The 15,335-nt window shown below is 46.3% G+C and overlaps 1 protein-coding gene across 1 annotated transcript in view; it reads right to left on the reverse strand.

Annotated features, from left to right (window-relative positions):
- Window positions 1–12,474, reverse strand: part of AP1S3 (adaptor related protein complex 1 subunit sigma 3) — a 55,287-nt gene extending 42,813 nt beyond the window's left edge. Inside the window, exon 1 of the mRNA XM_079783017.1 lies at window positions 12,341–12,474. Coding sequence (XP_079639143.1) covers window positions 12,341–12,343 — 3 coding nt within the window. The 5' untranslated portion in view covers window positions 12,344–12,474. The remainder of the gene's footprint in view (window positions 1–12,340) is intronic.
- Between the last annotated feature and the right edge of the window lie 2,861 nt (window positions 12,475–15,335).

Consider the following 15,335-nt stretch of genomic DNA (forward strand, 5'->3'; position numbering starts at 1 on the left):
TGCTGGTGTGGCCGTTGTCCCTTCATGCCAGCTTCGGACACAAGAGTCCCACCTGCAAGCTACATCTAGGACGAGCCCAGCTCCTGATCAACAGTAACACGAGGACACACAGATCAACCATTTAGCCCCAGGCCAGCCCTGCTTCTCATTTTGCTACTAATGTATATTAGGATCGAAGAGGTATATGATTTTCTTATTGCTGATAACAGGGTATGAGAGCCAGAAAGAATTTTTAAGATTATATCTTAGGCCCAAGCTCTCCTAGTGTGACAGCTGAGAGCATGTCCTAGGATGTTGGGTGACCTTGTGAAGGTCACAGCTATGAGCATCACTGGGTGAAGGACCTGGATCCCCTCACCTTTCAGTCCAGCAGTCCTTCCAAGCACTGTCTTCCTAGTGACGTCTGCCTTATGCTGCTATTCAAAGAAGCTTCCCCTCTCAGAACAGACGTTAGTGTTGGAGGAAGAAAGCTCGGGGGCAAACAGACATACAGGGTAGCAGATGGTTTTTTAGAAAAGCACAAGGGAACTAACCCACTCAGAGACAAAATACACACATAAACATACACGCACACACACGTACACACACACACACACGTATACACACACACACACACACACACACACACACACACACACACACACACGTACACCGGCAGCTTCGGCAAAACTGCACCGTGGCTGCTAAGGAAACAAGTCATCTCTGAAACCCTGTGGTGGAGGGGAGGGAGGCTCCTCCTGACTTTGGACAATGCTCCAACTACTTTTGACTCATTTCCCCAAATGCTTAAGGATGGTACTAATATTTATTTTGTAACTCTAAAATTTTGAAAAGTTTTTCTTTTTAGTTCCTCGAGTCCACCTGTGAGAAATGCCATTGCCCGAATAGTCTGGAGAAATCATCCCTCAATGGGATTGACAGGAAGGCAGGGTAAGAGGAGAGGGTGACCTGCTCCTCGTGGTAGACTCAGCAGGCTCTCTTCTCCGGGACCTACATTTCCTTAAAATCACCTTTCTTTATAGTCTACGCATCAATCCTTCCCCCTCAGACACATATCCATACATGCACACCCACACGCTTTTCTGAAAAGCTGAAGGCAGGGCGGCCTGCCCTTCTGAGCTCAGCCTCACTCCTGTTCCTCCAGAGCCCTCCCATGGCCTCCTCCACAGAGTCCCTGCAGCAATTCTATAATCCAAACAACATGCTTCAGAGTTTAATTACCCACCCCCGCACCTGGCTAGGTTTGCTATGCATGTGAGAAATTCCTTCCCAACAGCACCATGTCTTGTAATCAGCAAACAGACCTCAGGCTTGTGGGGTTTTCTTTTCTGATAACCTCCACAGTTAAGAACATAAGGATTCACAAGTGGGGAAAAACAACAACAACCTGAAAAGTGATTCACATACTATTCCTCCATTTATCATTTCCTCTGGACAGAATAATCAACTTAGATTACATCAAGGATACTTCTTAGTTGGTTAATTTTGCCTAATAGAAAATATGCCTCTAATTAGATCTTTCTCCTGGAGTCTTTTGAGAGGCAGACTGGCCTTTGGTTCTGTTTCAAATCTTTCAAGGAAATTAAAGATACCGGAAAAGGAGGCAAAAGTTCCAGGCAATTTTTAATATGACTTTGAAGTTGAATAAAACATTAATAACTTGGGACCCTATTCATATTTCACAGTGATGCTTATTTGATCTCAACGTGAATTTTTTTGTGTGTGTGATCAGGAAAAATTGTTCAAGAGGCTGTGCTTAAGTAGGCTAAATATGCTTAAATTTGCTGAACTCAGCACCCTGCATGGTAATGACCACTGAAATGTTTATTAAGAACTTTCATTTTCTTCAGACTGCAGCCAATCCAGCACTCATGGAAAATCAGATGCCAGGGCCTTCATGCCTTGATAACGATACCTACAGCTATGAGCAAACTATATTAAGAGGTGGGAGGTGGCACACCCATGTACTCTTTCTAAGTTCAGGTTCAATCTGACCTGCCTTGGTATAGAGTCAAGCCTCACAAAGCTTGCTGATGTAGACTACATCATCTGAATTCTTAAGGTTTTAAAACCATGAGGCCAAATGGACTCTGAAAGGTAGAATTCATACACAGCACACTTAGAATTGAGGAATTGACTTCTTAGTAAAGAAACCGAGGGCACGTGCTTGTTTAAGAAATAAAAGAAAAACGTTCTATGCATACATGGAGTTTTTTGAATCACATTCAGAAAAAATGGGATCTTAGGATAACCCTTACCTTCTCCCACCTCCCCAATATTTGCAGACTATGACATTTTGTTTTTTTATTTTATTTGTTCAAATGAATTCCTCAGGGGGGAAAAATACGGTAAGTCTTATGAACCAATTTTTAAGTGGTTTATTAGCTTTTTCCTATTTCTATAAAATATAGCCTAGCTAACATTATGGAATGAATTCCAGGGCCCCCGTGCAAAAGGCTTGAACTGGATTCTCTCATTCAATCCTCAGGTAACCCAAGGAAGTGGACCTGACTAGGAGAAGGAGCCACGTGTCCAAGTCGCGCAGCTTACACGCAGGGCCAGGGTGTCCACCTCGCCACCTCCCCACTCCCTGCCACATCACACCTGGTCCCACACCTTCTTCTAGATGCGAGCAAGCAAAGGCTTCGTGAAAACCTGTGTGAAATGCTCCGTGTGTCACACGACAGAGAGGCCTCTTCTGACAGAATGTTCTGTCACCTGATGAAATTCTCACACTTCTCGTTGAAGAAACCTTATTTTTTTTTCAGTCCTCTTATAGCTTCAGCTGCAGGATGAAACCGGATTTTTTTCTTTTTTCAAGAAAAACGAGGAAAAGCAGCAGACACTGAAATTGGGGGCAGAACAATTTAGTGATAATCTGGATCTGATACCAGATTTGACGAGTCCTTCCTGACTTTTTTAGTATGTGACTTCTCCATTTTGCTGGAATGTTCAGCTGTCCACTAAATGTAGAGAGGCCTACCCCGGATGACCTGACAAACACATCTGTACTTGAATGGTTCAGTCCTGTGAAGCAACTAGAAATATTATTTTACCTGTGACCAAAAGTTTCAGAGTCACTGAAGTGAGAAGTTGGCTCACATTTTTCCCCCCAGCTATTCTCAGTTCTCATATGAAAGTAAAATACAATCAGAAGTTCTGAACTCTAGCCAAGAGCCCAAGCCCAAGTTAGTGAGAAAGAAAGAGAAGTGTGTGTGTGTGTGTGTGTGTGTGTGTGTGTGTGTGTGTATTTTAAGGGGACTCCTTCTGCTACCATCCCAATTCCAAACACATCCAAGCTTAAGAAGTTATAAAACAGAGAAAAACAAAACAGAGTTTTGCTGGAGAAGCAATAAAAACAACATATTTATGAAGTCATTTTTATATCATTTAAAAGGTAAAATAAACTGAGGAACAAAATAAGTCCAGAGACATGGATTCATGGAACAGACTGACAGATCTCAGGGGAAGGGAAGTGGCGTGGGTGGGAAGAGATTCATCAAAGAATTTATATGCATCTATGCATAGCCCATGGACTCAAACAGGATGGTGAAGGCCTGGGGTGAGGCATGGTGGGGGGCTGGGTGGAGAGGGTCAAAACGGGGGGCGGGTATTGGGGGACATCTTTAATACTGTTAACAATAAAAAATAAGTTTTAAAAAAGGTATTACATTAAAATAGAAAACACTGAAGCATCTAATAATAGAACAGACAATAAAAATCTTGCCACACCGGATGCTTAGAGCCCTTTCCAGAGACAATCGCGGTCTCTTGCATATTCCTTCTGGAAGCTTTCAGTTTATATATAGGGGTATCTGTATGTTTATTTTACACAAATGGGGGAAGAATGTGCAGGATCTAAGCTGACACGTTACGCCATACCTGGATGAACAGAGCAGACATGAGAGGGGCTGGGAAGCCTGGTGTCCTGCGCCCGGGGCTGTGTGGGGAGATGGAGAAAGGCATGCCTGTGGCAGAAGCAATCATCTGAAACTAAATGCGGCAGATGCTCCTGAACGCTGTGTTCAATCGGAACTGGTCCAGGAAATGACCCTGCAAAGGCTCCAGCTGAGCAATGGCACCCCCTCCTCAGGCCAAGAAGGGTTGGAGGTGTCAGGACCTGAGTTAGCCCACAAGGCCAGCATTGCTCCCCGATCCACATGCCTCAACTAGGTCCCCACACCGCCCATCTCAGAAATGGCAGCAATTTCCCGAAAGATGAGGACTTAGCCAAGCTGTTTAGTATAATCCTTTGCTGTGTGCTTGATGCAAAATTATTTAGAAAGTTTACAGAACTTCCCACCAAGAATGGGGGTTCCAGGAGAGTAGGAAACTTCTGGCTTACCCAGCACCATCTCTGGGGCCCAGACGCAGGGCTGGTTTCTGTGGACACCGGATGCCTGGGTTCGAAGGGCACCACACTTGTTGTGTACCTCAAACTAGTATAATACTGCATGCCAGCTATAATGAACTATAATGATTTTTTTTTCCAGATTACTGCTGTCATCATCTGAAAATGCTCAGTAAACTCCAAACAAGGGCCCCTACATTTTCATTTTGCACTGGGTCCCACCAGTCACGCAGCCAATCGTGCCTGGAACACTGCCAGTGTGTCTGATGCATTTGTCTAATATACTTACGAGTGAATACATGGACGTTGCCTTAGAACATGGGGCAACAAACGACAGCCTATAGGCCAATTCTGGCCCTCCCTTGTTTTGGTAAATAAAGTTTGATTAAAATGTACCCACACTCATTCACACCTTGTCCCTGGTTTCTTTCACTCTACAGTAGAAGAGTTAACGGTGACAGAAACTACAGAGCCCACAAAACCTAAAACATTTACAATCCAGCCCTCCACAGAAAAAGTTTTCTGACTCTGCCTTAGAACGCTCTCTTAAATTTTTCTACCCAAATAGTCGTAACAGCAGCAAAGGCAAGTAGCCTTGGGAGATGTAGAGGGTTAGCCTTGAGCAACTAGCCATAAGCATGCTATTTGTTAGGCTTTTATCTTTAATGCTTAAGTGAATTTTACAGCTTGGACCCAAATATATTCACGTTTTAATGCAAAAAAATAATATTTTTTCATCTAAAAATCATCTGGATGAGTAGTGTTCATCCTCTGAGGTCCCCCCCTCTGCAAGGATGAGTATAAAAAGGGCATGAGCACCTCAGTTTGCAAACTATGACCTCAGTTCCTCCTCCTCATAGACCCAGATGAAAGGAAGGCTCCCGGAGTATTTTAGTGTCCAGTGGACCTCACCACATACCCATAAATTCTTACCACCCCAAAGTCCTGCTGGACAAGCTGCAAAAAGGGCATTCAAAATAGAATCCTGAATGCCCTTATTCTTCACTGAATGTACTTTAGGTCTATGCCCCATCGCACTGAGAAACTAGCGAGTGATCGTATTATTCCTCCCCAGGCAGTTTTAAAAAACGATTTAGAGAGAGCTATCTCACAACCAGATCTATCTGTGGGAAAGTTTTCAGGCTTGGGGCTTTATGGGAGATTTTTTTGAAGCCCACCTTCCTCATAAGGGTCAATGGCATTTCATCGCTAACTTAAATAAACAACGTGCCGTATAAATTACTGTATTCTGCTATTGGCAGCCATGCAACAAGTATTTTCCCAGTCAGGATGCTGGCAAGACAGGTTAGTACAACACAGAGCATTTGAGGGGCATTTGCCTCTGATTTCTGCTTACATTCTATCACATCTGGGATCTGGGGGCTTCGAATGGTGATTAGGGAGTTTCTCCTGGGTAAATACAGGACTAGGACACTTGAGGGGAAACAAAGAATTCCATCAGAGAAGACTGAGATATACCAGGAAGAGAGACTCTGTGAGGGCAAAGGAGAGGCCCCAGGGAAGGAGTAACCTCAGAGAGGTCTCAGATCTCTGGGAAGATCTCTGGATGTAGTAACAACAAAAAAGGGGAAGGAGTTTGTTTCTGTTCTGTTTTGTTTGAAACTCATAGACACAGAGAAAAATTAGGTGCTTGCCAGAGAAGAGGAGGGTGGGGAGTGGGTGAAAAAGGTGAAGGGGAATAAGAGGTACAAACTTCCAGTTATAAAATAAATAAGCCATGGGGATGCAATGTACAGCATAGGAAATATAGCCAATAACATCGTAACTTTGTATGGGGACCCCTGGTTACTAGACCTACTGTGGTGATCACATCATAAGGTATATAAATGTCAAGTCTCTATGTTGTGCATCTCAAACTAGTATAATATTGTATGCCAACTATAATGAACTATAATGATGCTTTTAAATGAAGGATTCACAGAGATGTCAAGCAAGGCATGACTCTTAAAGGGACTTTTTTTGTGTGTGAGAAGGGAAAGGACAACTTTATTATCCTCTGTCTGTCCATAATGAAATAATTCATGGGACCCAACGGGACAAGCATTGGCGATACAGTGTGGCAAACACGCAGTCTGCTGACCGTTCCCTTCCAGCCGCTGCTAGTAAAACGCCACATAAAAATCATAAGCTCTTGTCAGTATTTGTCATAAAAACGAGTAATAGGAACCCAGAAGTAACAGTCCTGGCGAGAGGCAAATACAAGTTTCCCTGGTGCTGTTGGGAGATCTGTGGGAAGGGAAGTGGGTGAACCCTCTTGGGACAACTGAACACCACAAAGGGTCATTTCCCTCCCTATTCCAAAGCCCCCGTTCCCCACACCAACTGCTGGCCAGCAGCCCAGACCGGGCCTCAAGGGGAGGAAAGTGCTCATTACAGCAATAGACTGCTTCACCCTCAGACTGGAATTTAAACTGCCCAAATGACTACATCCTGATTACAATTCACTTATGCCACAGACAATCAAATTAATATACTGGGTGGGGAGGGGGCACATGACAGGATTTACAGGCTCATAGTTGGGGTTCTCCTCCCTCACCCACCCCAATTCCTTTTCACCTTTCCTATGTCTATGTAATGTAAAGAGACTGCAATGAACACGGAAAAGGGAATTATCTGATTTAGAAGAAGGGTGCACTCAAACTGCTTCAAACTAACATGAATTCTGGGAAAGAAATGGCGTCACAGTTCAGCTTGGGAAGGTCTCTCTAAAGAAGACAAAATCACAGCAAGTAATTTTTGACGTTTCAACATCCGTCTATCACAGTTTTCATAAGTAACATACATTATGAGAACTGAATCTGCAACACAAGCAGATGATTACTCATATTTCAAAAGGGCTTTCCATTTGAGTTTCTTTCAATGGGCAATTCCCCTGTTTTGTTCACAACATGGTTTTAAAAGTCACTTCAACTCTTCAGAAGCACGTGGCCTGCATAAAGCAAAGTCTGCTTGCATTTTTATTTACGGTGTCCCCAAAGCCTTTTAAAATTCACCCTATAAATCTTCACTGCTATCTTCATACGGGGGAGAAAAATAAACAAACAAATTAAAAAATCCTTCCATCATCCCGCCGGTGTGGCTCAGTGGTGGAGCATTTATATACCTTATGATGTGATCACCACAAGAGGTCACGGTTCGATTCCTGGTCAGGGCACATGCCCAAGTTGCAGGCTCAGTTCCCAGTGTGGGACGTGCAGAAGGCAGCTGATCAATGATTCTCTCTCATCATTGATGTTTCTATCTCTCTCTCCCACTCCCTTCCTCTCTGAAATCAATAAAAATATATTTAAAGATAAAATCCTTCCATCAACATTTTAACCATTCAGTAGCAAATTCTTCCCAGTAAGATGTTTACGTGCACTGGGCTCCCGGCCCCTGAAATACAATAACCCTAGCATTGTTTTCCAAGGCAGAGATTTCTAAAACAAAGGCAGGGTGCAGAAGTACAAAGCTGATTCATAACAGTATGATTCAAGTACAAACACGGCTCCAGGATGCGTGAGGTGTGAAATCTCTGTGCTGGATACCTGGGTCACCCGCACAGTGGAATCCAGAACCTTTTCCTGTGTGCACATTCCAGGTGGGATGCTCTAAGCACTGGCCAGTTTCCTAGAGTAAGAGTTAGCAAGAGTCAGGAACGGAGCGGGATAAAGACTGGAGTTACAAAACGGCCCTCGCAAAAAACACCTAGTGTTGCAGGGCAATAGAGAGGACCAGTGATTATTTCCTACCATTTGACAGAAAAAAATAGATGAGACATCATGGTCACTGTGCACTTATAGTAGGCAAAGCTGCTCTATGCATTTTCATCTGCATTAACCCACACAATCTGTCTCTGATGCCTTTACACTCTTAAAAATAGACAGCCCCCAAATTGTTGTGTTTTTTTTGTTTGTTTATTTGTTTTGTTGTTTTGTTTTGTTAATTCTAAACCGAGGATATTTTTCCATTGATTTTTAGGGAGAGTGGAAGAGAGAGGGAAAGACAGAGAGGAACATCAATGTAAGAGAAACACATCTCTCTGACCAGGGCCTGGGCCGGAGAGGAGCCTACAACCAAGGTATGTGCCCTTGACTGGAATCAACCCCAGGACCCTTTGGTCCGCAGGCCAAGGCTCTATCCACTGAGCCAAACCAGCTAGGGCCCAAATTGTTGTTTATGTAGATTGTAGCCATATATTATACATTTAAATGGAGAAAACGTTTAGAAATTCACTGATTCATTTATTTTTTTAAATATATTTTTGTTGATTTCAGAGAGGAAGGGAGAGGGAGAGGGAGAGATAGAAACATCAAAGATGAGAGAGAATCATTGATCAACTGCCTCCTGCACAATCATGGATCGAGCCTGCAATTCCGGCATATGCCTTGACCAGGAATCAAACTGTGACCTCCTGGTTCATAGGTCAATACTCAACCACTGAGCCACCGCAGCCCTGCCAGGCTCATTTAAAAAATATAATAAAGCTATTACACACTAACAGAGATAACTTTTTTATGAAGAATAACAATATTTTCCAAAGCAAAAAAAAAGTGAGAAGGGTGGCACTGTTACATTTCAGCAAGTCTCCATAATTTCTGGCTCAATAGAAGGCAGTTGGACTCTCCTGCTTCTGCATTCAATTTTTGCACTATCCCAGGTCATCCTACCTAATAATAGACAAATATGCAAATTGACCGTACCTTCGCTATGCCCATGATTTGCCAGGAGGCGCGGGGGGGCGGGACTCGGGGTGGCCGGGGTAGCTGATTGGGCCGGCAGGACGCTGAGCTGCATCGCCAGCAGCGGCACGAGCTCAGCGTCTGCGCCATGGCTGTGCTGCGGCACAGAAGGGGCCTCTGGGGCAGCGAGCTGACGTCCCGCCGCGCGCGGACCATCAAAAGCGGGGGAGCTGAGTGCCTGTCTGCTCAGGCAGCAGGCCTTTCAGAAGCCTCCGCCACGCTGGAGGCTTCTGAAAGGCCTGGTGCACCAGCGATCGAAAGGAAAGCGTGGGAGCTGGGTGCCTGTCCACTCAGGCACCAGGCCTTTCAGAAGCCTCCACTGCGCCGGAGGCTTCTGAAAGGCCTGGTGCACCAGCGGACAGGGACCCAGCTCCCCACGATCAAAAGCAAAAGCGTGGGAGCTGGGTGCCTGTCCACTCAGGCAGCAGGCCTTTCAGAAGCCTCCGCCACGCCAGAGGCTTCTGAAAGGCCTGGTGCACCAGCGATCGAAAGGAAAGCATGGGAGCTGGGTGCCTGTCCACTCAGGCACCAGGATCGAAAGCAAAAGCGTTGGAGCTGGATGCCTTTCCGCTCAGGCACCAGGCTTTTCAGAAGCCTCCGGCACCAGTGGACAGGCACCCAGCTCCCCGTGATCGAAAGGGAAAGCGTGTAGGGGACCCTACACGTGCATGATTCAGTCATGCACTGGGCCTCTAGTACTGTTATATTCGCCTCAATAGAATTCCATGTGCAGTCACATGGGAATGAACATGAACAGGGCAGATAATATCATGTGTTATCATGAAAACAGTTTGGCCTTGTGGCCCTCTGAAAAGTCTTAGGGACTCCTCAGGACCCCTGCCTTACAAATTTAGAACAAATATTATTTCCATGAGCAAACTAGCATAGAGAGGTCAAATGCTTATCCAAGGACGCGCTGCTAGAACAGGGAAAAGGCAAAGAGCATAGCAGTTCCTTTCATCTGGTTGTTGCAAGGATCGAGATCATACATGCAAGGGTTGTGCATGCCACTTGTCCTGTCACAAGTGCCCAAGACATTAATATTTCCTGTTGGGCAAGATCTAGTGGAAAACCAGGGAAACTTTGCACATTTCTGATCAACTGACCACAAATTTCACCAGCAAGAAAATTAAATCTCCACAGCAGGTGCTAGAGCATGGACCCTGCCGCAGCCCCTGGGCTGGAAGCTGTCTTCAGCTACTCAGGAACTCCACAGCCTCATTCCACCCTCCATCAGGCGAATGATGCAGGCGGGCTGCGCTGCTCACGGTCACCTTGTTCCTTGGGAAACCTGAGCAAGCCAAGAGAGCTGCTCCATTATTTACAGCCTCCTTTTTGCAGCACACTATATTTACCAGGAACCCTCAGCAAACAAGCAACGGTGCCTCTACATGCCTCTAGTCCCGTGGTCGGCAAACCGCGGCTCGCGAGCCACATGCGGCTCTTTGGCCCCTTGGGTGTGGCTCTTCCACAAAATACCATGGCCTGGGCGAGTCTATTTTGAAGAAGTGGCGTTAGAAGATGTTTAAAAAATTTGGCTCTCAAAAGAAATTTCAAGCCGAAACCGGTTTCGCTCAGTGGATAGAGCGTCGGCCTGCAGACTCAAGGGTCCCAGGTTCGATTCCGGTCAAGGGCATGTACCTTGGTTGCGGGCACATTCCCAGTAGGGGGTGTGCAAGAGGCAGCTGATCGATGTTTCTCTCTCATCGATGTTTCTAACTCTCTATCCCTCTCCCTTCCTCTCTGTAAAAAATCAATAAAATATATTTTTTTTAAAATAAAATAAAATAAAATAAAATAAAGAAATTTCAATCGTTGTACTGTTGATATTTGGCTCTGTTGACAAATGAGTTTGCCGACCACTGCTCTAGTCTGTGCAGCCAAAGCCCTCCTAGGAACTGGCACCTGGGCCTTCCTGTCCAGGAGCTCTGCTCTCCGCTGCTCTCCTTGTCCACCAACTGTCTGAACCCACATGTCCTCCTGACCTGCCTGCAGTGGGCCACCTGACAGAGAGCACCAGGGGCTAGCAGGTCACTTTTCCCGGGGTTTGGGGAGTGAGGTCACCTGATGAAGTGGGTCTGGTGCAGCTCAGGCCACAGCGCTCTCAAAATGCTACGTGGACAGAAGGCAAGAGCAAGAGGTGCCTGAAGCTGTCGCTTCCACCCAAGTGCATCCACCGACCTGTCCCCTGCAGCACTGCAACTGGTCTCCCTGTTTTCACTGTGATACTCCTACACACACACACACACACACACACATACACACACACACACACACACACACACACACACACACACGTCTAACCTCCACCAGCCGCCAAAAAGATCTTTTAGAAATATGAATATGATGAACAACATAAACTGATGAACAAAAACAGATCCAGAGACAGAGAAGCACCGATCAGACTGTCAAACCTCCTCAGAGGGAAAGTAGGGGAGGGTGGGGGTACCGGGGAGAGATCAACCAAAGGACTTGTATGCATGTATATAAGCCTAACCAATGGACACAGACACCAGGGGGGTGAGGGCATGAGCCGGGTTGGGGAGTGGGGCATGGGGAGATAAGGACACATATGGAATACCTTAATCAATCAATAAAATAAATATATAGAAGAGATAAGGTCAGTTTTCCGGCTAACATGCTCCCAAGGATCCCCCACTCAGATGGAGTAAAAACCAAACTCCTTAACTTGGCTTTAAGGCCGGGCCTCCTGTGGCCAGGCTTCTTCTCCATGGCCTTTCCTCCGCCTGCTCCCACCACCGCAGGGCTCCTCCAGGACCTCGGACGTCACCGCCTCCTCCAAGGGGCCCTTCCCGCACGCCCTCCCTGCAGACTTGCCTCTCCACCCCTCCGTCTCCCTGTGTTTGAGAAGACAGAGCACTTACTCTCTCTATGTTACTCATGTGTTACAAGTCTCCCTCCAGCCACACCTCCCTCCTAGAACTTGAGCCCCAGATAGCCAGGTCTCCACCGATCCTCCGCGATATCCCCAGCGCCTGGCACCACGCCTGGCAGAGCCTACGTGCTCAGCAAACGTTGGTTGAATGAATGAAGCAGCGGCGCCAGGTGGCCGCGAGAGTCCCGGGCTGGTGTCCCGGGCGCCCCGGCGGCTGGGCCACAGGCACCGACGGGCCGGGGGACGCCGGCGGGACCCGGCAGCCGCCCTCACGGACAGGCTCCGCAGGTGCCTCCCGAGAGCCAGAGCGCTCCCTCGCGGGTCAGCGCCGCCCCGATCTCGGGCACTCACCATGGTGACCCGGCCGCCTCCGCCCCAGCCGGACGACTGCCGAGTGGCGAGAGCCAAGTGCAGGAGCCCGCGCGGCTGACAGGTGAGGCATCTGCCTCAGACCATGGCTGCTTCCCACAATGCCCTCGAACTGAAAGTTTGCAGACTCCTCCTCCCCGCCGGCTCCCCTGCCGCTCCCCCAGTCACCCCTCCTCCCCTCCTCTTCCTCCTCCCCCGCCCCTCGCCCCGCCCAGCGCCGCGCTGGCGGCCTCAGGTGACAATTCACCTGCGCGCCTCCTATGCAGCCGGGCAGAAAAAAAAGAGTTAGCTGTCCTTTTCAATAGACCCCAAACAAGGCCTCTGTGGTTGGAGCTAAGAGAGAGGAGGTTCAAGAGGTGAGCAGGAGCCAGAAGGCAAAATTTCCTACATTAGGGCATCATATACACGAAAAGCCCGCAAGACAGCAACAGCCTCCAACCTCAAAGTTCACAAAAATCTCAGTGCCTCCATATCCCGGCTTTCTGTTGCTACATGCCTGAGGGCTTCCAGTCCTGCATCTGCCAGAGGGCTCTGAAAGAGGATTATTTAACAATTAAACCCCAGGTGATGCAGCGAGTTTGCCTCCAGACAGATGGTCCAGAGTTACTGTGAATTCAGGAGAGCTGCTTTCCAAACTTCTAATTCTCAGGCCAGGGTCCGTTTTCTCTCTATCTTGGACCTGTTGCCTCCTGGTACCTGGATCTTCTCTTTCTATCTGATTTCAAAGCAGGGCTCAGCCCTATCGCACACACCTTGCTGACTGATCTATGGAAAACACCTACAGTCTTCGATTTAAGGGTTTCTTGCTAGTGGAAAGAGATGGGAAGACTAAAGGTGAGTCTTAAAGCTGGTAAAATCTCTGATCATTGAGTAAAAGATTAAAGCAGGACAGAGTTCCCTGTGTGGTTCATGTTAGGGAAAGTTTGATTAGAGAATGAGGGGAATTTAATTTAAAAACTATTGCCATCCCTTGCCTTCCCTCATGACCTTGCTGAGATAGGCCATGGGTGCTATCCTGGGCTTCTCCCCCAAATGTTCTTACCTCCAGATTCTCAAATCACACCCCAAATCGCTCTCAGGGCGGGACACTTCACATAGGTTATCTTACCTGGCCTTCAAGACAACCTGTAATTCAATACATGGTTTTGCAGATACGTTCTCCCATTTTATAGGTTGCCTTTTTATTTTGTTAATGTTTTCAACATTGTACAGCTCAGAGCCTGAGACTCAGAGGCAGTGAGGCCAAAGCAGGCACAGACAGCAACCAGAGGCAGGGCTGAGCCTGGCATTGAGGGACCCAGGCTCAAGCCAATTCCCTCCGGAGCCTCACTCCTGGCAGACCCGCTCAGGATGCAGCAGTGGTGTCAGCAATGTTTCTTCGGAACATTCACTGTCTCTGTGGGATAACTTGAATTTTTGAGTCTTGACTTCCCTATCTCATCTTTGCTCCCTTTCAAACTCCAGGCTCTACATGAGGTCAGCAAGGAGGCCAACCCCATCGAGGCCCCAGAGGCCCTATAACTCAAGATGTCTCACTGTGAAGAGGGCTTCCCTGGCCTAAGCCTGACAGGGCCTTTAGATTCAAAATCTGCTGTCTTCGCGTCAGCCTAAAACTACAGGACCAAAGTGAAAGGCAATAAGCATTTATTTGCGATCCAAAAGAATAGCTTTGCAGGAAGCACTGATTCAGGTAGAAAGCCAAATAGTGTCCCCATTAAGGAAGTGAATGCAGGGGATAGTTATGAGAAAGGGAAGGGGAACAATGACATGAATAGGAGGAAGAAATAGAAGGTGCAGATAAGCTAAATTGTGACGCTCGTTCTAAAGAATGTCTTTAATTTTCAGTTCTCGTTATAACTAACAGTTGTTTGGGATACAGTGCGGCTTAGGCCCAGTCCCAAGGTGGCTTTGCCCAGTTTTAATATTCCAAAGGTTTGAGGAGTAAGATGTGCAAGGCAGCTCCTGGGGGATGCAGCTTTGATTTTAAAGTGGCTCCATTTATGTTATTTCTCACAACTGGCAGAAGCCAGGGTGCACAGTGTGTTGCGTGTTTCAGATTAGGTCATCCCTGAGCCGGTGCACGCAATTCTTGTGTGTGTGTACTGACTCACAACACAATGCCCTGGTAGTACAGGTCATCTTGATTTATGAGTTTCACCTCTCAAATCACTCCGTAGTCGCATGGTAACAGAAGCTATAGAGCATGCAGTAAAGGCCACCCTGGAGTCCACTGGGAGAAGAAGAAATTAGGCACATGATAACAGTAAAATGATGCCATTCTAGAAAATGTTAATTTTCTAGAAATTAAGAGAGATCAAGCTGTGAGTTTAAAACAATAAAGGAAGAAAAGAAGGTTTGTCAGGAAGTCTTTCTTTCCAATCATAATGGTAATCTGGTTAAATGTTAACTAAACTGAAGATAAATGGAACGGGGAGGAGGAACTCCTGGGTTTCTCATTTTGTTAGTCTTGTTAAATACAAGACACGTCAGCAAAGTGGGCTGATGGCTATCACTGCTATACCAATAAGAAATAAAGAAAATAGAATGCAGATACACCTTGTTGGTCTGGCAGCTACAATCACCACTAAAAATGCAGTAGATGTCAGTGTAATGGGTGTCGAGTAAAACTGAAAGTCTTTGGTTTTTAGATTCCACGTATAAGTGAAACCACACAGTATTTGTCTTTCTCTGTATGACTTATGTCTCAGCATAATACCCGCTGGGTCCATCTATATTGTTGCAAATGGCAAGATTTCATTTTTTTTTTTACTGCTGTGTAATCAAACAAACAAAACAAAATAAAAACAGACTCAGAAACAGAGACCAGAGGGATGGTTGCCCTACTGTAATAAGTTTATACAATAACAGGTGATTACTGGAATTAGTGGGCTGATCGTATTGTAAGGTATACAAAAGTCCAATCACTATATTGTACACCTGAAACTAATATAACTAATATTATATTTTACAGAAACTA

The sequence above is a fragment of the Cnephaeus nilssonii genome (genome assembly GCF_951640355.1).
Source record: "Cnephaeus nilssonii genome assembly, chromosome: 10".
Classification (NCBI taxonomy): Eukaryota; Metazoa; Chordata; class Mammalia; order Chiroptera; family Vespertilionidae; genus Cnephaeus; species Cnephaeus nilssonii.